We start from the raw sequence: 26,087 nt of genomic DNA, 5'->3' as shown, positions 1-26,087 counted from the left end.
ATCTCTTTATTCTCTTTAATCTCTTTATTCTCTTTAACCTCTTCATGTCTACAAAGGTCCTGCAGGTCATGACCTTCTGGAAAACCGCTTTCTCATGTCTGCTTCCATCTCGTCCACATTTCATACTCACTCCTGAGACCAGCGCCACTTTCACTTCTTCTACTTTGACTGAGGACCTGTGCTGGTCTATCAGGACCTGTGCTGGTCTATCAGGACCTGTGCTGGTCTATCAGGACCTGTGCTGGTCTATCAGGACCTGTGGTGATCTATCAGGACCTGTGCTGGTCTATCAGGACCTGTGCTGGTCAATCAGGACCTGTGCTGGTCTATCAGGACCTGTGCTGGTCTATCAGGACCTGTAGTGATCTATCAGGACCTGTGCTGGTCTATCAGGACCTGTGATGATCTATCAGGACCTGTGCTGGTCTATCAGGACCTGTGCTGGTCTATCAGGACCTGTGCTGGTCTATCAGGACCTGTGGTGATCTATCAGGACCTGTGTTGGTCTATCAGGACCTGTGGTGGTCAATCAGGACCTGTGCTGGTCTATCAGGACCTGTGCTGGTCTATCAGGACCTGTAGTGATCTATCAGGACCTGTGCTGGTCTATCAGGACCTGTGATGATCTATCAGGACCTGTGCTGGTCTATCAGGACCTGTGGTGGTCTATCAGGACCTGTGCTGGTCTATCAGGACCTGTGGTGGTCTATCAGGACCTGTGCTGGTCTATCATGACCTGTGCTGGTCTATCAGGACCTGTGGTGGTCGATCAGGACCTGTGGTGGTCTATCAGGACCTGTGGTGGTCTGTCAGGACCTGTGCTGGTCGATCAGGACCTGTGCTGGTCTTTCAGGACCTGTGGTGGTCTATCAGGACCTGTGCTGGTCTATCAGGACCTGTGGTGGTCTATCAGGACCTGTGCTGGTCTATCAGGACTTGTGGTGGTCGATCAGGACCTGTGGTGGTCGATCAGGACCTGTGCTGGTCTATCAGGACCTGTGGTGGTCTTTCAGGACCTGTGGTGGTCTATCAGGACCTGTGGTGGTCTATCAGGACCTGTGGTGGTCTATCAGGACTTGTGGTGGTCGATCAGGACCTGTGCTGGTCTATCAGGACTTGTGGTGGTCGATCAGGACCTGTGGTGGTCTTTCAGGACCTGTGCTGGTCTATCAGGACCTGTGGTGGTCTTTCAGGACCTGTGGTGGTCTATCAGGACCTGTGGTGGTCTATCAGGACTTGTGGTGGTCGATCAGGACCTGTGCTGGTCTATCAGGACTTGTGGTGGTCGATCAGGACCTGTGGTGGTCTTTCAGGACCTGTGCTGGTCTATCAGGACCTGTGGTGGTCTTTCAGGACCTGTGGTGGTCTATCAGGACCTGTGCTGGTCGATCAGGACCTGTGCTGGTCTATCAGGACCTGTGGTGGTCTTTCAGGACCTGTGGTGGTCTATCAGGACCTGTGCTGGTCTATCAGGACCTGTGCTGGTCTATCAGGACCTGTGCTGGTCTATCAGGACCTGTGGTGGTCTATCAGGACCTGTGCTGGTCGATCAGGACCTGTGCTGGTCTATCAGGACCTGTGCTGGTCTATCAGGACCTGTGGTGGTCTATCAGGACCTGTGCTGGTCGATCAGGACCTGTGCTGGTCTATCAGGGTTAGTGTGAGATTGTGTGAGGGTGTGTTGTCAGGCCTTACAGATATGAAGCCTTGAGAGACAGAAAGACATCATAGTGGATGAAAAGACAAAACCAACCTGACAGTGAGCTCTTCCTGTTTGGAGGTGAGAATTTGGATTAGAATTCCAGTCAAAGCAGCGTTCACGAGAAAACAGTAACATTGAATCAATAAAGTAAACAAAAAACAGTGGACAGTTGTGCTCCATAATATTATGTTGACATTTACATTCATGTCCAACAGAAACTGTCTTTATTATACATATTTTATTGAGCATAATTGGAGATTTTTGTCTATAATCTCCAGATTCATACATAACTCATTCTTTATGTTCTGTGAAGGCAACTTCTAATGTGTGGATATATCCAGAGTTTCTCCAGATTAAAGAGGACACAATAAGTAAACTTATCACATGTTGGAACCAATAAGTTGCTTTTATGTTTGAGTTGAACCATATGGATTCATATTTCTCATCAGGATGAGATATTTGCTCTTTTTGTGTGTCCATAAGGCATATTCATTATTGTAACCATGACAACACATGAGCCTTAGTTTAACTGAACCCCAATATTTTAGGTAAATCAACTCTAACTGCAGACATGCCACGTTGTGTTTAAAACCCTGAGGATTGTATTTTTTTAAGAGAAAATATCAATTCAAAGTTTTACTGGGTGTCAGAATGTCTACACCTCCGATCAAATGTCTTCCCTTCACACTGCTACAATGGAATTTAATGTATATTACTGTTTAAATAAGGCTTTAGTCACACAGAATGGTCTTTATGGTTTGTTGCATTCAGATGAATGACTTTGAAGTAAATATATTTCCACCATGTTAGTCAAACAATCATTTAATATTCGAGAAGAACAGGAGTTCTGGGCAATGCTGCTTTTTAATTTGATCAGGGCTAAACAGCCTTTTTGTGCAATAAAAGCCAAAGCGTGCTTCATTTAAAGGGCTGTTTGAAGTCTTCTGTAGTGTCCAACGCCTGTGACTGGAAGAAGTGATTTCCTGTAAATAACTGCCATCTTTCACTGATGAGTTCAAGCCAACGTTATTTCTCTATTCATTTCATTCTGCAGTGAACGTATTATTTTCTAGCACAGCTGGAACAGTTCTGGCTTCGTTATGGATCTTTTTTCATGGCTAAATGAACAATGGACACAGGAAATGAACAACGGCTGAAACTCAGAAATAGACTTGAAGCTGAAGTGACTTCCATCTGAAATGTTCCAATGTTTTTGCTCCTTTAAGACTATTTTCAAGATTTTTCTCTCAATACTCAATTGCTTTATTTGAGCCTCAAACGCCCAAATTCATAAAACATTTCTGCCCCCAGATTGAAAATAAGTGAGTCCACAACATGTGGAAAGTGTACTGCGTCATTACGGTGCTGATTAAACAGGTTGAATCATATCAGGATTCATTCTGAATAACGGTTTCAAGAAATGTGAAATGACAAGATTCCTGTCAGCCTATCAGGAAATTGACAGATTTCAGTATTTCCATCCGCAGGCTGGAGAAAAGCCCAACATCTGAGTTTGTTTTGGGGATCTAGCATTCTAACATTTCGACAGAAGATCTATCATTTAAATCAGTGTTAAATACATACAATATTTGACTGTTCCACATTCGTTTTCCAACGTTTCCAATCTGATTTGATTGATGGTCAAACTGAACATTGTCAAATGAACTGAGGGAATGAAACAAAAGTCCCTCAGAACCTGAAGCGTGTGGTCTGGATGTGGCCAGCTGAGCTGGACCGGTTGTTTCTGCTGCAGACCCATGAGATCAGAGGAGGTGGCACCAGTCCACCCTCACTGACGGCTCTTCTCCTCCACACTGCAACATGCAGTTTGAATAGAAAGACCAGAGGCGAGCAGATCTTCAGCTGTTTTATTGTAACAACCACTGCTGGATATTGTTTACCATGGCTGCACCATGTGAGGTCAGCGTGTTGTTGAGTTGTGATCAAACCAAACCATCGTGTGGACGATGGCCTTGTTTTCCCTCAGAATTCCATTGCAGCTCCTTGTTTACAGAGAAGCAGTTGTGCTCATGAGCACTATGGCTTCAGTCAGCTCATGTGTGAGGAACAATGAATGACCATGGAGGAGTAAAGTGCAGAGTTCGGAGTCACGTGACTGAGCTTCTCCACCAGTTAGTGAACAGACCTTCTTCCATCAGGACTGATTGAACCCTCTGCACACACTGTGACCTCACACACTGGCCTGCCTGGTGGGCGGGACTCTAGAGCAGTGAGGCTTCATGTGATTGGTCAGATCTGTGCTCATGCAGAGCATGAATGTACAGTGTATGAAACCTTTCATTTATCTCAGTTCAGTCCGTGTTTTGATATGTTTATTGCACATGTTGATATCACAATGACCATGAAATGCCATATGTCGTGCAGCCCGAGTACTGGCAGAGATTGGAAGATCTAGAATTGATCCTAAATGTGTTGAGTCTGTGTTGATCACAAACTTGACTTCCAGTTATCACAGATGCTGTTCTTCTTTAAATGTTTGTCCTGTAGCTTCACTCACACTTGCTGCTAAGAAAAGTTTGTGGATGAGGATGAACTTCTGGATCACTGGGTTAGCTTTGTAGAGTTTGGCTTAATGTACGTGTCTCCTCACTGGCCAGGAGGAAATAAGCTTGAATTTCCTTTACTTCCTGTTCTGCACTTGTACATGAAAACATTGTAAATGAGGGGTGGGACTGACGGAAAAGTGTTGTTCTTCTTCTTTTTGATGAAACTATGTGGGGAGCCTTGTGTTTGGAGTGTTTGTGCTGCGGTGAGCGCAGAGGACTTCACATGTGCTCCTCAGTGTTTGCAATAAAGCGAGTGGTGAAGAAGACTGACCAGCTCACACTTGTACCTGTACAATACATATTAGCTTTGTTTTATATCACTTTACCATTGTAAAGCACTGCTTGTATAATTCACAGGTGAAGCATGTATTTAAAGTTTTTGTAAATTCAGATGATAACTGTACATATATGCAAACAGTAGTAAATAATAGGGTGACAGTTAACCTCCAAAAGCATGACGTTTAGTTTGTATGTACAGCCTGTATGTGAAATGTTGATGAAGGACAACACTTGAAAATCAGCTGACATCAGAGTGTGTGTGCTGTCTAAGGATAAACTCTACAATGCATTTTTGTGCCTTTTATATCAATGTATGTAATCTAGACAATCTTGAAAAAGCTTATGTTAAACCAAAACGACAATAAAATGGTTTTTGGGCAAGTATGAAACTACAGCTCTCTTTTTCACTGAGTCATGAAAACCAAACGTTCATTATCCGCAATGTGGACATTAATCTTTTAAAATAAAACATAAAGCATGTGAAGAAATGCGTTTCTCGAATATAAAGCTGACAGCAGGAAAAAAGCCTTCGTTTACAGTTCAAAGTGATGATTAGTGGAAACATTGCTAGCGTTTAGCTTCAGTGTGGTGACATTCAATTAAAGATATTTTCAAATATAGCACTTGTTGTGAGCCGTTTCACCATTAGTATTTAAAGTTGGTTCACCAGAAAAAAAAGAACCTTCAAAACCCATAGAAGGTGTCACTTATGCACAGAGAATAAAGCAACACACCAAAACCAGACCATCACCACTCCTTTCCAACCCACACTTTCCTAAATCCATCACACCAAAGTCTCTATGTTTAAAAACAACCTGCAATTTATTAGCCATCAAAATGTAATTTGGTTTTGCGAACTGACGCCACCTTGGGAAACCTGCTGCAAGGGATTTTGGGATATATCAAAGATGGCGTGGCGGACCCTTGAGCAAACATATCGACATTTGACCAATTCAGCTTGAAATAAATAGACTTTCTCATAGAAAGAGTCTTCAGGCCACGAGAATCATGTGAAATGTTGTGGAAGTCATCGTACTGCCAATGGAGAATTTCCCTCAGAAAGGTTTTGACAACATATTAGAAAAGTACATCAACAACTAAAATTGGGTCCTAAATATTTTCATTTTTCCCTTGTGGATTTAAAGATCCCCCCTCCAGTCTTCACATGTCTTCATTTGCATCTTTTCATAAATTCACCTTCAGCGTGATGTACCATGAGCTTGATGCTAATGCGCCTTCATCAGATCGCTGTTTAATTCCTTCCACCTTTCTTGTATTGAAAACAATGTAAATAACCTGAAAGAATGAGAGAAAAGAGTCAAACCCCAGTATCGAGAGCAATGACAGTCAAAACAAATAACAGAGAAATGAGTTCACCTCACAGCTCGTTCATTGATCTGCAAAGTTCTTTCTCTCCACTGCCCAGTTTGATTGAAACACTTGAAGTAGGCGTTCCATTTTCATGAAGCAGCAGAGATACAATCAAGCTGGTTCAAACTGGTTCACAGGCAAGTGAGAGTGAATCTTCTGTGTGAGCAACGTTGATAGGAATGTTCATGATGAGCTGATCTTCTGGCCAAAGACCTTGGAGACGTCACAAGGTAGTTCCAGTCCAAATGTCTTCCTGTGAGCGCAGCTGTGAGCAGTGTTCAACACAAACATGCAGGAATCCACCACAACTTACAAAGAATTCATTCTCATTATAGCAACATCTGGATTAATATAAAGTACACATTTACTGAACAGTGAACCACATCAGAACAACAGACCAGTTGTAAAACATTTCACCTCACTAAACGTATTCAGCTTCAAAGCATCTTCCTTCAAATGTGACTGTTTTGATCAAATAACTTACTGACGCATCATTTGTCAGTCCACGCTTTGAAACATTTTTTGGATTATTGGATTGTGAAGCAGAAATTCTGCTTCACAATCTGCTGTGTCTGTGTGAGCCGGACTGGCTCCGCCCACATATGCCCATCTTGGGAAGAGGAGGAAGTACTTCCTCTTGTGGTGCCATGTGCCAGAGCAGAGCTGCCTAATAATTGTAGGAGGAGCCAAAGAGAGGAGCCTACCTTGATTGTGATTGGCTGAACCCCCGATGACACTATATAGCAGGGCTTCTCAATGATTCCCCCCGAGGGCCAAAATCAGAGCAGCATGCCAAAGCAAGGACCGGAGCAGCCGCGGAGATTTTGCACTTTGTCAGTAACAGTTGTTGTAATTGCAGATGTTTTTGCTGATGTTGCCATTATTACTATTCTCATTATGACACAAGTCTGTACTGTTCTGAGCAAGACCTTGATCAGCTCCGAGAAACCGTAGAAAGTGAACTTTCAATTCTCAAACAATGGTTTGATGCCAACAAACTATCAATACATGTAAATAAAACTAAATATATCATTTTGGAAAATAGGAAAAGAAACAGACCACGTCACATAAAAATTGGGGAAATAGAAATAGAAAGAGTGTATTCAACAAACATTTTGGGAATCACTATTGATGACCACCAAATTGGACATTTAGTTGTCATATATATATATATATATATATATATATATAATTCCCCTCTCGCCCTCCGCGGGCGGTCACCTGTTTTTTTCTATTCCAAGCTCAGGTCCTCTACCTGGGAGCTTGAGGGTCCTGGTCCTCTACCAGGGGCCTGGGAGCTTGAGGGTCCTGGTCCTCTACCAGAGGCCTAGGAGCTTGAGGGTCCTGGTCCTCTACCAGAGGCCTGGGAGCTTGAGGGTCCTGGTCCTCTACCAGAGGCCTGGGAGCTTGAGGGTCCTGGTCCTCTACCAGAGGCCTGGGAGCTTGAGGGTCCTGGTCCTCTACCAGAGGCCTGGGAGCTTGAGGGTCCTGGTCCTCTACCAGAGGCCTGGGAGCTTGAGGGTCCTGGTTCTCTACCAGAGGTTGTTCCAGGGATCTGCTGTAGCCACTCCTCCAGTTTGGGGGTTACTGCCCCGAGGGCACTACTGTCACCTTCACCTTCCAAGCTTCTCCAGCTCCTCTCTGAGCCCCTGGTACTCCTTCTTTCTGATGTTCCATCACTTGGTATTGCTACATCCACCACCACGGCTTTCCTCTGCCCTTTATCAACCACCACAATGTCTGCTTGGTTCTCCGTTACCATCCTGTCTGTCTGGATCTGGAAGTCCCACAGGATCTTCATCGGTCATTCTCCACCACCTTTGGGGGGTCTCCCCCATATATATATATATATATATATATATATATATATATATATATTCTGCCCTCCCTTCCGTCTCGGGCCTGGTTGGCAGGTAGATAACAGTCTTCATAAAAAGATGACGCTTTGTGGGTTCACACCACGATTTATTATCCTCATATGAAAAAACTATAAAACTAAGAACAGAGAAAGCACAGTAAATAACAACATACATAAAATATATGTATAGAAAAAGTCCGCTAGCTTAATGCTAATTTGAATGGGAAAACCCATTGACATGTTGCCCGTTAGCATCGCAATTACAACAGCTTATTCAAACTAAACTGAACTACATTTTACTTACTGAAACTAACACAAGTAGTGACCCTTCAATACTTACAGACATATTGTCTTTATCACTCAGACAAGAGGAACAATGATGTAGATTCAGAAGATTCTGCGACAGCTGCTTCGAGCACAAAACAGGAAATAAGGATGCCCACAGGCTCAAACTCACATGCAAACATTACCACCATGGCCTAATCACAATGCGCCCCCTGGTGGAACATGGCTGCAAGAACAGAGGCAGCACACTCCCCGCATGGTATAACACTTTACACCACTAAGGACATTAACTATGCAAGAGAAAAACAACTTCAGAAATAGGTCTCAAATAAACCTTTGATGTACCCTGACGAACTACTTTGAGTTCAACTTTTCGCACCCGACCATCTCGGCTAGGCACTGTCTTCAGTACAAGTCCAGTAGACCAGTCTGTTCTTTTGGCCTGTGAGTCCTTAACCCTCTGGGGCCGATTGACGCTCTGCAGCGTCAAAATCACATGACCGTTTGAAAAGGCAGTAGTGTCACAGCACAGCGTCATCTGGTCCAGTGTTTCAATCCGTGTCGAAAGTGCAGATATAAAACTACAAGCTCGTTTTTAAATGATGTTGATAGCCCAAATAAAAGAGATATGAGGAAAACTGTGTCCGTGTTTTTCCGCGACATTTTAGTGCGTCAGGTGCAGAAGAGCGGTCAGGAGTGAAAGTGAAAGTAACTGAGCAGCAAAAAAAAACAACACTTGTAATGTGCCAGTATACCTTTCACTCATTGGTTGAGAAGAAGAGCCCATGTCCAATCAAAAGTTTCCATAGTGGGAGGTGTCATTTTGTTTAGTTCACCCGTGAAAAAGTAAACAGAGAGACGGAGACAGCGATGAGTGAGTTGAGATTTATATCAGAGAAAAAGCGACTATTATCATGATTTGACCATGTAGTGAGTGTGTAGTGAGTGTGTAGTGAGTGTGTAGTGAGTGTGTAGTGAGTGTGTAGTGAGTGTGTAGTGAGTGAGATTAGAGTGTTTTTTAGTTTCAAGTGAACTCTTTTTTTTTTCTATCAAAACAATGACGCGCCTTATGAACGTCGATCAGGCGCTCCGACTTTTTTTTTTTTTTTTGAAGGAGCAGAGCATCGAGTCTGACATTGAGTTTGAGAGTGATTTTGATGACAATATTGAAGACCTCATCTTATTTTTGTTAGAGAGGAGACAGGTGTCCCCCAGACCAGGAGACGTGTCCCCCACCCTGTCTCCATCATTCCAGCTCCACCACAACAGCCAAAGGCTAAAATGTAAACATTGCCTGCAGGAACACAAGAAAAGGAAAAACACTCCATGGAAATGCCATGTGTGATGTGCCCCTCTGTGTTGTGTTGGACACAATCTGTTTTTTTGAGTGGCACAAATCATTTGTCTTCACCTGACATTATATGTGTGACCTTTTGTAAATAGTTTTACAAAAACGCCTGAGGCAGTGCTTCTATTTCACTGTAAATATCTGTATATAATTGTTTTTTCAGTCCTGTTTTGATACATTTTAGTTAATTATAGTTTAGATTTACTTTACAAGTAAACAAAATGATTCGTTAACCATGTCTGTGAATTTTATAGTCAATACATCTATGTTTTTACCACCCGAATTTGTAATTTTATGGTGTTTTTAGATCCACTGTTTTAATACAGTATGCCAAAGTGATGAAAATACTTCAGAAATGCATTTATGAGGTTGTCCTGAACAAAATGACACCAAAAAAGGCAAGGTTTAAGAATTTTATATCTGAGATATAAAGGAAAAATCAATTGTAGTGAAAAACGGCACAAAATGCTTCAGGCTCCAGAGGGTTAAGCAGGACGACGTCTCCCTCCTGGAGATTGCGTCTCGCGTCTTGCCACTTCCTCCTGGGTTGAAGAGTAGTTAAGTACTCCAATCTCCATTTTCTCCAGAAAGCATCAGCAAGGCCCTGAACTTTCCTCCAGTGCTTGCTGGAAAGGTCATTGGGGTCAAATTCTCCTTCTGGTGCAGACAGCGGCTCCATCTTCTGAGTCAGCAACATGGATGGGGTGAGAACAGTTGGTTCTTCTGGATCAGAAGAAATAGGCACCAAGGGTCTTGAGTTCATAATAGCAGTGACCTCTGCCATCAGAGTGATAAGGCCCTCGTGTGTGAGGAGAGATGTGTTGTTCTTTAGGAGAAGAGCATCCAGGATACGTCGTGCAACACCAATCATCCTCTCCCACACTCCACCCATATGGGATGAGTGGGGGGGATTGAATATCCATGTGCAGTCATTGTTTTGGAGATTGATTTTCAGATCAGGGTCATCTGAACTGAAACCGAGTTCTTTGCAGGCCCCGACGAAGTTTGTACCTCGATCTGAACAAAGTGTTTTCACAGGTCCTCTGATTGCTGCAAAACGTCTGAGTGCATTGATGAAGCTCGTTGTGGTCATTGACTCTATCACCTCAATATGCACTGCTCTGATGCTCATACACGTGAACATGATGGCCCAGCGTTTGCTTTCAGCATGGCCTCCTCTTGTTCTTCTTGAGATCACCGTCCATGGGCCAAAAACGTCTAAGCCGACATGTGAGAACGGTGGATCGGGAGAAAGTCTGTCTAGTGGCAAGTCAGACATTTTTTGTTCTTCCAGTTTTCCTCTTCATTTCCTGCAGACAATGCACTCATGTATCACATTTGACACAAGTCTCTTTCCTCCAATGAGCCACAGTCCAGCTGATCTAACAGCACCCTCCGAGAAGTGCCTCCCTTGATGTGCTACGTGCTCATGGTAGTATCTTATCAACAAGATAGCAACGTGGCATTTGGGAATGATTAGGGGGTGTCTGTCATCAAAGGGCAAGTCTGCTGAGGATGTGCGACCACCGATTCTCAACAGCTCACTTTTGTCCAAGAATGGGGCTAGTTTCCTTAATGGACTTTGTTTAGGGATTGGGTGTCCCTTTGAAAGGCAATGCATTTCCTTTGAGAAGAAACTTTGCTGGACAGCTTTGAGGATTACTGTTGTGGCTTGTGCTTGTGCACTTTCTTCAGCATCACGGATGACGGGGGTTTTTGATGCAGTTTTCACTTTCAGAATCAGCCTGGAAACTGCTCTTGTTACTGACTTCCAAGTGGAGAACCTCTCAAATCTGTGAGGTTCAAGAAAACTTTCTGTTACCTTTGTGGCACAGGTTGTCACCTCAGGTCGAATCTCTTGATCTGTATCTGGGTGAATCAACTCAAAGCTGTTTGCCTGAGTGATTGCTTCTGGTTGAGGGTTTGACAGAAACAATGGCCCAGAGAACCAATTGGTGTTTTTAAGAGCTGTAGCAGCCATAGGTCGTGTGCCATGATCTGCAGGATTTTCCTCCGTGTTCACAAAGGACCACTGAACTGGCTGTGAAGACTTCCTAATCCGTATGACTCTATTGGATACATAGACATAGAATCGACGTGAAGTGTTGTGAATGTAGCCCAACACGATTTTGCTGTCCGTGTAGAACCTCACTGCATGTATATCAATATCCAGTTCGTCCTTCAGGAAGTCTGCCAACTCAACAGCCAGGACAGCCGCACACAGCTCCAAACGCGGAATGGTATGAGCGGGATGTGGAGCCAGCTTGGATTTTCCCATAACAAATCCAACGTGACAGTCTCCTGTGGTGCTGACTGTTTTCAGATAGGCCACAGCAGCAATGGCGATGTTTGAAGCATCTGAAAACACACAGAGCTCTCTGTACTGTGTCTGCTTGGCCAGAGAAACAGGAACATAGCACCTGGGAATCTGGAGCTGGGCAAGTTCTTTCATTGAATCTCGCCAGAGCTTCCATTGTTCTTGTTTTAAGGCTGGGAGAGGAGTATCCCAGTCATAGTATTCAAGTGACAGCTCCCTCATTATGTTTCTTCCTCCAATTGTGACAGGTGAAACAAATCCCAAAGGGTCGAACAAGCTGTTTACCGTTGACAGTCTGCAGTCTGATTCAAGGTTCCAGCTAAGGCCTAGACTTCTTTGCAGGGGGAGAGGTTCTACTCCTAGGTCCAGGTCTTTCAGCTCCTTGGCTCGATCTGCTGGATCAAATGCCTGCACGACAATGTTGCTGTTGGAGGCTATTTTATGAAGGTTGATGTTGGACTCAGCAAGCATTTCCTGAGATTTTTGCAAAACACTGATGGCCTCTGCTTCAGTTGGGAACGATGCCAGCCCATCATCCACATAGAAGTTACGCATGATAAAGTTTGTTGCATCAGTATTGGAATCTTCTGCTTCCTGGGCAGCTCGTCGTAGGCAGTAAATAGCAACTGCTGGCGATGGACTGTTGCCAAACACATGTACCGTCATGCGAAACTCTTGCACAGCTTTTTGCAGGTCATTGTCTGAGTACCAAAAAAACCTCAGGTAGTCTCGATGCTCTTCAGAGACTGTGAAGCAATAGAACATCTGTTCCACATCAGCGGTGACTGCAACAGGTTCTTTGCGGAAGCGAATCAGGACTCCGACCAGATTGTTGTTGAGATCTGGTCCACTCATCAGCACACTGTTAAGAGAAACTCCTTCGCATTTGGCGCTAGAGTCGAACACCACCCTGATTTTGTCTGGCTTTTGGGGGTGATAGACCCCAAATAAGGGTAAATACCAGCACTCCTGCCTGTCTCGGAGTGGTGGAGCTGGCTCTGCCTGTTTTTCTTTAAACATGTTTTCCATGAACTTGATGAAATGTTCTTTCATCTTGGGCTTCTTCTCCAGTGTTCGCCGGAGGGACAAAAGGCGCTTCAAGGCTTCGGCTTTGTTATTTGGCAGAGAGACCCGTGGTGTTCGGAAAGGTAAGGGGGCCACCCATGTGTTGGAGCTGTCTCGATAGGCTTGTTCCTCTAGTGTTTTCAAGAAGTGCTCATCTTCGATTGATAGAGCCAGTTTGTCATCATCCTGAGTTTTTTCAAAAACTCGTCTGCCAAGATCGTGTGATTCACTTTCCATTTTTTGCATGGAACTCTGTAAACTCAAATTTAAAGGTTGGCTGTTGAACCTTTCTTTGACCTGGATGACATTCTTACATGGACTGCAAAGTGATGTTCATCCATTTTGGAGCACATTAGTCCTGTAGCAACTAATGGTAGCTGGCTTGTGGGTCATCCCGAGGCACACGCTCCCAACAATGACCCACCCAAGGTCGAGACGTTGAGCATATGGTTCGTTTTGCTGTCCATTGTACTGCTGTCTTACTTTGTGAACACTGAGGATGTCTCTCCCAAGAAGGAGGAGGATAGCAGCATTTGGATCGATATCTGGGATTTTGCTCCTTACTGCATCCAGGTGAGGCCAATAATTAGTTATCTCTGGTGACGGGATTTCTGCTCTATCGTCAGGTATCATATCACATTCGATGAGGGTAGGAAGAGGAAGCTGAGTTGTTCCATCCATTGACTCAATGACAAAGTTATTAGCGCGCCTTCCTGTTGCCTCCATGACACCTGAACACGTCTTCAATGTGTATGGTTGTAACTGTCCATCCATATCAAAAAGGTCAAAGAATTCTGTCTTTGCTAGCGAGCGGTTACTTTGCTCATCAAGAACCGCATACATTTTTGTTTCTTTTTCTGGCTGGCCAAAGGGGTATACTCGAACCAGACAAATCTTGGAGCATGATCTGTGAGTAGTCGTGTTGCTGCATACCTCTGTACACTTTGCTGTCACGCCAGGTATGTGTGAACTTCCTGCCTCCCCGCCATCATCTTCTGAGGCAGCGAAGTTATCCGACTTCAAAGCCACTGGTTCTGGATGCAATGCAGTGGGATGATTTTCACTGCCGCATTCTTGACACTGTAAGGACTTAACACAGTCTTTAGCCATATGATGGATGGAAGAACAGCATCTAAAACAAATGTGCTTGTCTTTTAGAAGAGCTTTCCTCTCCTGTAAGGTTTTACTCCTAAACAGCCGACATTTTCTCAAGGGGTGTGGCTTACTGTGTAGTGGACACTGCTTCTCAGGGTCGTTGATGGTTTTGTCTGTGACGACCTTGAAACTGGAGTCTGGTGCTTGAATGACCTCTGTCTTTCTGACAGACACAGGAGGTTGATATTTCTGTTTCACCATTCTTTCTGGTTTAGGATTTATGCTGTTGGGACTGGTGACGAAGGCGAAGCTTGGATCATTGCGAATCCTGGCCTCCTCATTTATGAAGTCCACAAAAAATCCAAATGGAGGGTACGACACTCTCCTTTCTCTTTTGAGCTTTGAGGCGACTGACACCCATCTCTCTTGTAGGTTATATGGCAGTTTGGCTAAGATTGGGTTTACACCAAAAGCTGTATCAAGGTGGAAGAGACCTGGGAGGTAGCCGTTAAGTTTAGCCGCTTGCAGTTCTAAGAGAAGATCTCCTAGTTCTCTCAGTCGCTGGTTTTCCCTGTGAGTTATTTTTGGAAAGTCTTCAACCTTATTTAGTAGGGCATGTTCTACAATCTCTGGTGCACCAAAACATTCTTCAAGTCTCTCCCACACCATAATAAGGCCGACACTGGGGTTGTGAATGTAGGCAGCCCTTATTCTCTTTGCTTGCGCAGCCGACTGAGGTCCAAGCCATTTGGAGAGCAGATCTAACTCCTCTTGACACGTCAGCTCCAGACCTTGGACAGCACTCTGGAAGGAAGTTTTCCACGCCCAGTAATTTTCTGGTTGGTCATCAAATCTTAGTAGGCCGGAGCTAACCATTTCTCTTCTCATCAGGTATTTGGTTAGATCAGAGGTGGCAGCAGAGTGTATGTTAGGAGGTCTGGGTGGAGATGTACTGAGCCGTGGATGATAGAGATGGCCATTGTTAGACGGCCTTTCACCATTAAGAACATGAGTGTCACCATAAGATTCTCTCTTTAGGCCGAGGGCATGTGACGGTCTGGGTTGTGGACCTGATGGATGGCGTGGCAGAGGCATGAACTCTTGGCTGCTGTTGTCAGTGTGCTTCTGACTATGTTGTTCTAAATAGCGTGCTGCTGCTTCCCTGCTGTGCACATCTGGCTGTGGCATTGATGCACGTGGAGGTTCAGGCTGTTCCACAACAGTGGATTGTACATTGACGTTTAGTCCTGAATGCAATTCCACTAATAGTCCTGCAACCACTAATTTGGTCCGTAGACTTCTTTTTGTGTGTGTGGGTGTGGGCGTGGGTGGGATGAGGGAGGTGGGGGGAGTTGCACGCAGACGTGTGTAGCCACGTTGTTGTGGTGTTTTATCCCTGTATACTGTTTAATCTGTCTTGTTACTGTGTTGTATTTTTGTGACCTGCCAAGGGACTACAGATGCAAATTAGCTTAAAGCTACAATCTGGTATAGTGCATCAAATGGCAACATTTATGTTTTAACTGTACATTGTCCCTTTTAAATAAATTGTATATTATTATTATTAATGTTGTTGTACATACTCTTGCGTCCATTGTGCTGTATTGATTGGTGGGATTTGGTCTACCTGGGGCTGTTGTAGGTCTCCACTTTCAACCGTGGACGTTTCCCAAGCTTGAGCCTCAGCTAGTGCCGCTGCAGCAGCCTTCTGTGAATGGAGTATGTGCAAATCAGCTTCAAGTGCAGCCTTTCACAATATATATATATATATTCCATATTCCATGTGACCTGAAAGGCTTTCAGACAATAAATGTGAGAAAATGTGTTTCTGTCAGGGGGGTTCAGCTATGGAACATCTGGCTGAAGCTCTAAAATGTTCCAGTTCTATTCACTCATTTAAAAAAACCTTTAAGACCAATGTCATAGAAAAATATATTGCTCTAGAATAAACACCAGGAATATTAATAATACAATCAATTATAATTGGCGTAATTAAAACAAAAACTAAATAGCAATAGTAGTATGTTTTATAGTAATAATAGTATATAATACTAATGGGAAATACAAGTATAATTGTTTGTGATGCACAAAGTGTATATACACTTGCATAGCTATAATATGAAATGATGTGTATCTATAATATGTTGTGTATACTTGGATAAATGCAATTGTATTATTATGTTTTCACTTTATATAGAGTCTGATGTCTTGCAGTTTTGTACTTTTGACTTGTTAATAGGTTTAGGCATCATAACTGTTCCCACATGGAAATAACCTATATAGACATATATGTTTTAATATAGATTTTGAATATATGTGACATATATAAAATTGGCCATTTTCCTATATTTTATGTACATATATGTACATATATGCACATATGCGCACATATATGTACATATATGTGCATATATGTATGCTTAACATAATGACTTAACATTTCAACCATATTAATTGTTCATTTTTGAAGAAAAAAAATGAAGTCACCATCAGCAAATGGTTTCTTATCTTTGTCAAGGTTGCATGAAACAAGCAATGATGCTGCTGTTGCTCTCTTGTACCAATACCAACATATCGTAGACGCGGAGGGCTCGTATCATGTTATGTTTTCAATTTCTCTGTTGTGGCTGTCGGACCTTGAAGAATAGTTGGCATTAAAGCTGGCAGCATGCAGGAAGTTAAAGTGATGATCCATTTTGTTGGCAGCTCTGGTGTGTGTGCAGAGCAAGCATGAGGCCGGTAATTTTAAACTAAACTGTTCAGTCCGGTCAGAGTTGAACTAGTGCTTTTCCTGCTCCACTTTTTCACCCTGCAGGTCATGTGGTTTCTTTGTTTAATTTTGATTTACTGCTCAATGACGTGTGGTTTGGCGGGTCGTGGAATCAAAATCCATGAATGTCGGAGCAGAGCAGCGTCGATGTGATTACGTCAGATGTGCTCAGACTACGGTGTGGGGTGAGATCCAAACAAGTTCGAGCACATTTGTCCCCCCAAATTCCACTTTATTTCATGTTGATTTGCAGCTCATGGCCCAGACAGTTGGCCTATTGAGGACCCCTGCTATATAGAGTTTAATTTATGATTGGCTGCTTGGAGCAACACACTTTTTAAAAAGTGAAACAAGCCAGGGAGAGAGAGGACACACTTCCTTCACTTCTTGGGAGTCATTCCGGGTATGGGGAAGATTATTACTGTTGGAAAACCTTTAGAAAGTGACTGTTGCAGAATGGGACCCCTTTGAAATGCAGTTCACACAGTATCAGGCCAGACTGGGAGGGAAGAAACCATAAAACCATCTTCTTCCAATGTGCAGTTTGGACATGGTGACATTCACTGTGACTTTCCCAGAGAGAAAGTGAAAAACAGGAGCTGGATGCTGAGCAGTTCTGTTGTCGAAGTGTCGAAGATCTTTAAGGTAGTAAACGTGGCCGGATGTCTATGAAAGGAGTGAATAACTTGATTTGTATGTGATTAATGTAAAACCACACAAAGGTTTGTTGAATGTCAGGTTTCTGTGAAACAACACAGTGAACAGTCACTAAGTACTTGAAGAAGCTGCAGATCAAACCAGAACCTCGTATACCCGAACACAGGAGGACTGCTACTCCACTTTGTGAATCCACAAAAACTCAGAAAACCGTCACGGTTTCGCTTTAAAGTCTGCTGAAGTTTGAGGCTCCATGCATCGCTCTTTAAGTTAGCATTCAGCATTTAGCATGGTTTGCACTGTACTGTTTGCATTCAGCGTCAGCATTTTTCAGAAACTTCCCAAGGACCAAGTCTGAATTTGACTTGGAAATTGAATATGAGGACAGCTTTTCCTTTCCTTTTCATGAAATGTTGCCCTCTATTGTTCTTTTTAGTAGTTTTATCCATTTGTTTGTTGTTTTTTGTTCAGTATTGGTGTTTTATTAGTTTTAACTGATGTATCTGATTTGTTACTTTTAGCTGCATTAGCCATGTGGAGTTTTGAGCAGAGCTCACTTTTCTCTGGAAAGAGAAAGTAGATGAGTCTGTCCACAGGTTTCCTGTTCCTGGAAGAGTGCTTGTGAAAGGTGACTTTGTGGGATATGATCCAGATTTTAACCGCTGATTTGATTTAACTTCAGGCTTATTTATGGTAGATAAGCTACAGGAAATGTTTAAGCAGACCTGACAATGTGTTGTTTTGAAGGAAGAAACGTGAAGTAGCAGAGTGTGTGGTGCCAGGATGAGCCTGGTCCAGGGTTTGTTCATGTTTGTGTTGGACTGCTTTGTGACAAAAGTCTTGGTTGTTTCAGGTCTTGGCACCGATGGACCCGAGCGGCCCGCCTCTTCCCTCTCCAGACTATCGGACGAAGGCTCAAAGTGAGGATAAGGAGCTCTTCCACATTCTTCCTCAGCTGCAGGCCAAGAGAGCCGACTTCCTGACCGTCATGCTGACCGGCACACTGCCACAGCGCCGCACCTTGGCCCCCCCGGAAGAGCTGGTTCCAGAACCTCTGGGGCCGAAAGACGACGACGTGACGAAGAGCGAGTCCAACAGCGAAGCCAGTCAGAAGAGCACCGAACACAGCCAGGACGCTGCCCCCTCCACTCTCATGGCTGAAGACCACCGCGGTCAGAGGGAGCATGCCTCGGCTGCTGATGCAGACCCTGACCTGGAGGATGGGTCCAAGACTCTGGTCCTCTTCTCACCTGGAGACACTCGTAAGTCTCCTTCTGGCGCCGAGCCAGTTCTGGAGGCCGAGCTGGCCACGCCCTCGGCCCTCACCTCGCACGTCGACCGTCTGGTGGTCGGAGAGGCGATGCAGCCCGAAGCCTCCGAGACTGGCCGTCTGTCCCCGGCTCTCAGGTCGGACCTCAGGCCGTCCACGCCCATCGCTCCCGCTTCTCCGCCCTTCACAAAGGTGGAGCGCACCTTCATCCACATTGCAGAGACATCACATCTCAACGTCATGTCTTCTAACGGCCACTCTACCAAAGAGAGTGAGCGGGAAGTCTTTGTGCTGGAAGCAGTTTCTGCTCAGGAGGTGAAGAAACAATGTCCAGAGGAGCCTGGACTCCAGCAGATTACTACTGGAGTGGACAAATGTCCAAGAACGGAAGATGTTCCATCAGCTGTCCAGGCACTCGTCCCAGAAGCTCCTTCTCAGTCGCCAACCGGCGAAGAAGCTGCAAAGCTCTCGACAGATGTATCTGAACGACAACCTGTGGTCAAGCCAAAGATCCGAAGTCGAATCCCAGTCCTCGTGTCTGAGGAGGACTCGGGCTCCGAGCAGTCCTCCTCATTGTCGGCCCGAGCTCGGCTGCAGCAGCGGGCTCGACAGCTGGACTTGGCTCGCCTGCTCGTCCAGAAGCAGCAGGGCCGCTGGATGAGGAGGAGGATGCTGTCAGGGACGTCTTCGTCATTGTCCTCTGGAGATGAGGAACGTCGCAGAGCTTCTGAAACTCTGTCCACTGCTGGTTCTGAAGAGGACACGCACACCTCGGATGAGTCCAAGAGGAGCTCCCGTCTCAAAACCACTGAAGAATCCAAGGAGAGCAGGAGCAAGATCCCCCGACCCATCACCCCGGTCAGGAAGTCTCCCAGGGGACTGGCTGCTGCCGCTGCCGCCGCCGCCGCCGCCGCCGCCGCCGCCGCCGCCTCTTCTCTCTACACACCGGACACCAGTGGCAACAGAGGACCCTTCAACAGGTGAGTCACTGCCTGTGAGCGAGGCTACATCTGCAACAGTCAGATCACAAAAGTCAAAGCTTTATGTGATTGCAGGTTTGCTAACATATTTGATATGAGTCCCACTGACGTCAATATTTCAGCATCAAACCTAGAAACAATGGCAGATGTCTGAAGAACTAAATGAGAGAAAAATGAGTAAAAACAACAAAGTGCCAGCTGCTAAAAGAACACTTGCAACTGAACTGAACACCTGACTCAAGTGTTTACTGATCAGAGTTACTCAACATTTTGATGGCATGTTTTACTCTCCAGCTTGACGTTGGGATTTATGTTTTTGTTCATGAGCATTCATTTGAAGTAATAAATTACTGGAAGTCATTTTACAAAAAATTTTAATTATTAATGGCAGTAAACTTTCTTTTGCTCAATAACAACTCCTAAAGTAATTGAATAATTACTTGAATTAAAAAAAAGTATTAATTAAAAAATATCATTTTGAATAAATTCGTTATTTATTCATTAATAATATAAGGGGCACTACCAGAGAATCTGGAAATTGCTAAACAATCACTCTAGTTTGAAAAGGATTGTATTTAAATTAGTTAATATTTCTGTGTAAATCAGATAACAGGCGTTTATCAACAAAAATGTATTAATACATAAATAATTCAGAAATTATCCCATAAATCAATAAATCTAAGTAACAAATGTCATCTAACACGGAGATCTAATCTACGAAACAGTAAACACTGTATACAAAGAAAGAGGGTGTGTGTGTGTGTGTGTGTGTGAGTGTGTGTGTGTGTGTGTGTGTGTGTGTGTGTGTGTGTGTGTGTGTGTGCGTGCGTGCGTGCGTGCGTGCGTGCGTGCGTGCGTGCGTGCGTGCGTGCGTGCGTGCGTGCGTGCGTGCGTGCGTGCGTGCGTGTGTGTGTGTGTGCGTGTGTGTGTGCGTGTGTGCGTGAGTGTGTGTGTGTGTGTTGCAATATCGTAGAAGTGTCCACCAGGTAATGGATAAGTCCAAGATGGCGGCCCTGGTAGGGCGTGGCTGGTTGCTTAGCAACCAGATAAACAGGCCACCTGACGCTACCGCGTGTGCAGGGGGTGTTTCACACATGGTGGCACGTTTTCACTGAGCTGTTGCTGTAGCAACAGACAGACTCTTCCCCAGGTCACGTGACGCTGCTGCATCGGCTTTGGAGACTCACCACTTTGAACTGGATGTGGGAACATGCAGTGCAGGCCCTGTTTACACGGCAATGAAAATGAGTGTATCCACAAGACTTCCTTCACTTTCAGGGGTTCGTTTACACAACACCAGTGTTCTGACCCACTGTGTTGAAACATGAAGTTTTCATCTCGGCCACCAAAGTGGAAAGATTCTTTTATGGTCTCTGTTCCCTCTTGCAGAGACTGATGGAGGCGGAGCCTGTTACTGCACATGCATATAATGCCCCTCCCTCCACTTCCTTCTGCTCGTCCACTTGTAAGCAATCATGGCCGACCTCGTACTCGTATGACTCACGGTCTGGTGTTATCCTCCATATCAGTAGTTTTATAGTTGAAACTCACCCTGAGAGCACCTGATGTGTCTCCAGTCCATATGCTTGTCCATTTTCTTTATGTTTATAGCACATCCTTCTCTGCACACACGTCTGTGTGGGTTCATTACAAAAACAAGAGCCAGCGCCCTCCCATGGCCCGGCAGACTAACTACATCACTGCTGCAGTGTAAACACTCCTTTTTTTTAACGGATTAGCTGTTGTCACGTGAGACGTTGTGGTGTAAACAGGGCCTAGAACTCTGGGGACCATGCGGAGGTCCGACAGGAAAATGTAGCAGTTTGGTTGCGACTTGTGACTGTGTGAGAGTTCTTCACTGATCTCCATCACTGGGAGGTGACGGGCGTGATCTCCATCACTGGGAGGGGACGGGCGTGATCTCCATCACTGGGAGGGGACGGGCGTGATCTCCATCACTGGGAGGGGACGGGCGTGATCTCCATCACTGGGAGGGGACGGGCGTGATCTCCATCTCTGGGAGGGGACGGGCGTGATCTCCATCACTGGGGGGTGACGGGCGTGATCTCCATCACTGATGGGGGACGGGCGTGATCTCCATCACTGGGAGGGGACGGGCGTGATCTCCATCTCTGGGAGGGGACGGGCGTGATCTCCATCACTGGGGGGTGACGGGCGTGATCTCCATCACTGGGGGGGGACGGGCGTGATCTCCATCACTGGGGGGTGACGGGCGTGATCTCCATCACTGGGAGGGGACGGGCGTGATCTCCATCACTGGGAGGTGAGGGGCGTGATCTCCATCACTGGGAGGTGACGGGCGTGATCTCCATCACTGGGGGGTGACGGGCGTGATCTCCATCACTGGGGGGTGACGGGCGTGCTCTCCATCACTGGGGGGTGACGGGCGTGATCTCCATCACTGGGAGGGGACGGGCGTGATCTCCATCACTGGGGGGGGATGGGCGTGATCTCCATCACTGGGAGGGGACGGGCGTGATCTCCATCTCTGGGAGGTGAGGGGCATGATCTCCATCACTGGGAGGTGAGGGGCGTGATCTCCATCACTGGGAGGTGACGGGCGTGATCTCCATCACTGGGGGGTGACGGGCGTGATCTCCATCACTGGGGGGTGACGGGCGTGCTCTCCATCACTGGGAGGGGACGGGCGTGATCTCCATCACTGGGGGGTGACGGGCGTGATCTCCATCACTGGGGGGTGACGGGCGTGATCTCCATCACTGGGGGGGGACGGGCGTGATCTCCATCACTGGGAGGTGACGGGCGTGATCTCCATCACTGGGGGGTGACGGGCGTGATCTCCATCACTGATGGGGGACGGGCGTGATCTCCATCACTGGGGGGGGACGGGCGTGATCTCCATCACTGGGAGGGGACGGGCGTGATCTCCATCACTGATGGGGGACGGGCGTGATCTCCATCACTGGGGGGTGACGGGCGTGATCTCCATCACTGATGGGGGACGGGCGTGATCTCCATCACTGGGGGGGGACGGGTGTGATCTCCATCACTGGGAGGGGACGGGCGTGATCTCCATCACTGGAAGGTGACGGGCGTGATCTCCATCACTGGGAGGGGACGGGCGTGATCTCCATCACTGGGGGGTGACGGGCGTGATCTCCATCACTGGGGGGTGACGGGCGTGATCTCCATCACTGATGGGGGATGGGCGTGATCTCCATCACTGGGGGGGGGGCGGGCGTGATCTCCATCACTGGGAGGGGACGGGCGTGATCTCCATCACTGATGGGGGACGGGCGTGATCTCCATCACTGGGAGGTGACGGGCGTGATCTCCATCACTGATGGGGGACGGGCGTGATCTCCATCACTGGGAGGGGACGGGCGTGATCTCCATCACTGGGGGGGGGACGGGCGTGATCTCCATCACTGGAAGGTGACGGGCGTGATCTCCATCACTGGGAGGTGACGGTGCACGCTGGAGGCCTGCACCAAGTCGGCACTAGTGAAAAGAGGAAAGTTCTGGCGGTTCTGAGATCCCGGTTCCTTCACACAGAGATGGGCGTGGCGTTTGGAGCTCACCTGGAGTGTGTGTGAGTGTCCGAGGTGAAGAAGTGGAGTTTCGCGCTCGCGATAGTGCACATGAACGTTGTGCACACAGAGATCAGCAACTTGGTTAGCGGCTGCAGCTTCATCACTGACACAATGTTAAACACATTGCATATTAGCGTTGAGGCTAGCATAGCTCCACTGCCCAGACCAAAGCTCTCTTCCTGTCTCCAGTGAGGTGAGCAGTACCGGGTGATGTGGTGTCGTGTTGGAAGGGCTTTGTGAGCGGGCGTCAGCTCCAACAACTTACCACGGATGTTCTTCTGTCTGCAGGACTCACAGAATCGAGCTGAGCACTCCGAGCACACACTGGAAGGTGAAGCCCGTCGCACCGAGGTCCTCCTCCTCATCGGGGGCCCCCGCCCCATGTGGGAGCCCTCGGATGCCCCTCCGAGTCTTGTTTGGAACCCGACGCAGCCTGAGCTCCACCCACTGCAGGACCGACAGTCCCTCCCCCCAGAGAGCAGCCCCCGGGGGTAAATCCAGGCAGCCGCTCTCCGTGCGAGCGCCAACCGTCCCGGTGCTCCCGCCCCGGGCGGCGAGCGGCATGCGGCGCAGCGCATCGCAGGACACCGGCGCTCCAGCCAGGACTCGGCCCAAGCCCGACGGCGCCGCCAAGCAGAGAGCGAACGCCAGGGAGAAAGCAGGCCCCGCTAGATAATACAAAGAGACTCATCTCTGAGATGTTTGTGTACATACGTGTTCTTCAGAGGTTCCCCCTGATTCTCAGTTTGTGCTGTTCCAGCGGAATGACTTGGGCTTCCAGTAGACTTGCCTGCACGTCAGGAGCGTTGCTGCCATGCTGCAATGGAAAGGCCTGCTGCTGTTCTTGGTTCAGCTTCGTGGAGCTGAGGATCTTGGCCTCCATCATTATCAGTACTCATCGCTGCACTTCCAGCTTTACAAAGCTGCAGTACTCTTCTTTTGACAATACTCTGCTTTGCTCACATTGCATGGTAAAGTATATCACAAAAAAGAAAACTATAGAGAGCTAACATGTACTCAAATCTCTACCTTTAAATGACTGATATAGTTTGCCCTTTCCCATTTTTGCCAAACATACATTAAATTGGACTGTTATATGTCCAAAGTGTACCAACTGAAGAAGCGTCTGATCTTGGCCTGGAAGAGAAAAGTGGATGTGAACGAAGCATTTTTGGCCCCCCTCCTTCTTCCCAGTCCAGTGGGCATGCTTCGATCTGTTTTCTGGGTGTTTGTGCTTTATTTATTCCTGTAATGAATTGTACATAACAGAACAGTGTCCCATAAGAGCATCTTTATTTTTTACCTTGCTAAGTAACTAGGTCTTTATCTTCTGTTCCGATGTGTTGGTACTATGCTTGTTATTTATGCATGAGATAACATGAGGACAAGGTTTAATCCTGAGAGAAGTTCAGGGGGTGTTGAAGCCTGTGTTGTGCTCCTCCAGGGTCTCTGGGCATTGAACTGTAAAGTAAAGTCTTGGTCATGTCAAAGGGCGTCTTGACTTTCATTTCTATCCCATTTCAAGTCAGTCCAAAAACCAGAGGGGATTTCAGCCTCCTACATCTAGATCACAGCCCTCACTGCTTTCTGCTGCCCTCGCGGTCCTGATTCATTGAACACGGCCTTCCCACTTGTCATTCAGTGCGTCTGAAAAGTGGATCTGGTAAGTTTACAGAACTTAATTTGTTTCCTTTGTCACTGCATCCACCAAACAAACCCAACAACACTGCTAAGAGAGAAGTCATGCTCTATGTAAATCAGTTTCTCAGGTTCAGTAAGAACAGAAATGTTCCATCTGCAGGGGTTTGTTTCTATTGTGAGTAGTTCCCTCCCTCACTACACCTGAAGCTAAAGACACTCCTTCAACAAGCTCCTAAGAAAGTTCAATAAGTGGCTCTTCATTGAATTGTGAGTAGCAGCAGACCTGAGGATGAGGACTGGCGCCCCCTGCTGGACTATCACCACTGGTGCACTTCTAGAACGCCAATAGCCAGAGCGAGTCACATGTTCCTTCAGTTTCTGCATGAAAATGGAAACATGTTTAAATGATTCATGGAAATGAGATTGGAGCTTTTATTCTAAAGTGAGTTGGCAGCATTTTCACACTGCATTTATGATTTTATGATTGACTGCAGCCGAAGATGCGCTGTGCAGACTCTCTTGACTTCCTTTTTAAAACAGCGGGCTGACTTGGCCGCAGTTCTGATTCCGGCCGATAGAGGGCGCTCAGCCGCAGCAGCCTGGAGCAGTTCTGACTCCGACCGATAGAGGGCGCTCACAGCCGCAGCAGCCTGGAGCAGTTCTGACTCCGGCCGATAGAGGGCGCTCACAGCCGCAGCAGCCTGGAGCAGTTCTGACTCCGGCCGATAGAGGGCGCTCAGCCGCAGCAGCCTGGAGCAGTTCTGAATCCGGCCGTTAGAGGGCGCTCACAGCCGCAGCAGCCTGGAAGAAGAAGAAGAAAGATGGCGGCTCCGGTGGAGTTGAAGTCTTTGGAGAACTTTCCTTCCAACATAAATCATATGGACGTTTTAATTTTCAAATGTCACTGGGATTCAATTTTTAAGACTCCCGATGACCCACCGACCCTCCTCTTCACCCCTCACGGCTCCGGAAGAGCGGGTATTTTACTGCTCGTCCACGCGATCACTGCGGAGGAGGCGGCGGATTGCGGAGCAGACGAGCCGAGGTCCAGTCCCCGGGTCCGGCTCTTCACCAGCCGGAGCTTCGTGCGGCACCACGGCTTCCTACAGGGCGGCTGCGTCGGCACTCTCCGCGCTTTGAAGCCCGTCAACCTGCATCGAGTGGTGATGGGGCTCCGCAGCAGGCCCAGCCACCGCTGGGCCGGTGCGGAGCAGCCTGTCAGCGGGCTGCTGGACTCGTGTGGCCCGGGGCGGTGGCTGCTGGCCCGGCAGGGAGAGCCGCTGCTGCTGGGACAAGATCCATCACAG

The 26,087-nt window shown here is 46.7% G+C and overlaps 2 protein-coding genes across 2 annotated transcripts in view; both read left to right on the top strand.

Moving 5' to 3' along the window:
- Positions 1–24,579, top strand: part of LOC308146460 (tau-tubulin kinase 1-like) — a 190,782-nt gene extending 166,203 nt beyond the window's left edge. Inside the window, exons 16-17 of the mRNA XM_080518287.1 lie at positions 18,168–19,564; positions 23,428–24,579. Coding sequence (XP_080374413.1) covers positions 18,168–19,564; positions 23,428–23,815 — 1,785 coding nt within the window. The 3' untranslated portion in view covers positions 23,816–24,579. The remainder of the gene's footprint in view (positions 1–18,167; positions 19,565–23,427) is intronic.
- Positions 24,580–25,601: 1,022 nt separating this feature from the next.
- Positions 25,602–26,087, top strand: part of pex6 (peroxisomal biogenesis factor 6) — a gene marked incomplete at its 5' end in the record, with an annotated part of 83,150 nt that continues 82,664 nt past the window's right edge. The window contains one exon of the mRNA XM_080516866.1: positions 25,602–26,087. Within this exon, the coding sequence (XP_080372992.1) occupies positions 25,602–26,087 (486 nt within the window).

This window comes from Blennius ocellaris, assembly GCF_963422515.1.
Source record: "Blennius ocellaris genome assembly, chromosome: 3".
In the NCBI taxonomy this organism is placed as follows: Eukaryota; Metazoa; Chordata; class Actinopteri; order Blenniiformes; family Blenniidae; genus Blennius; species Blennius ocellaris.
This window is presented reverse-complemented; position numbering and strand designations above follow the sequence as displayed.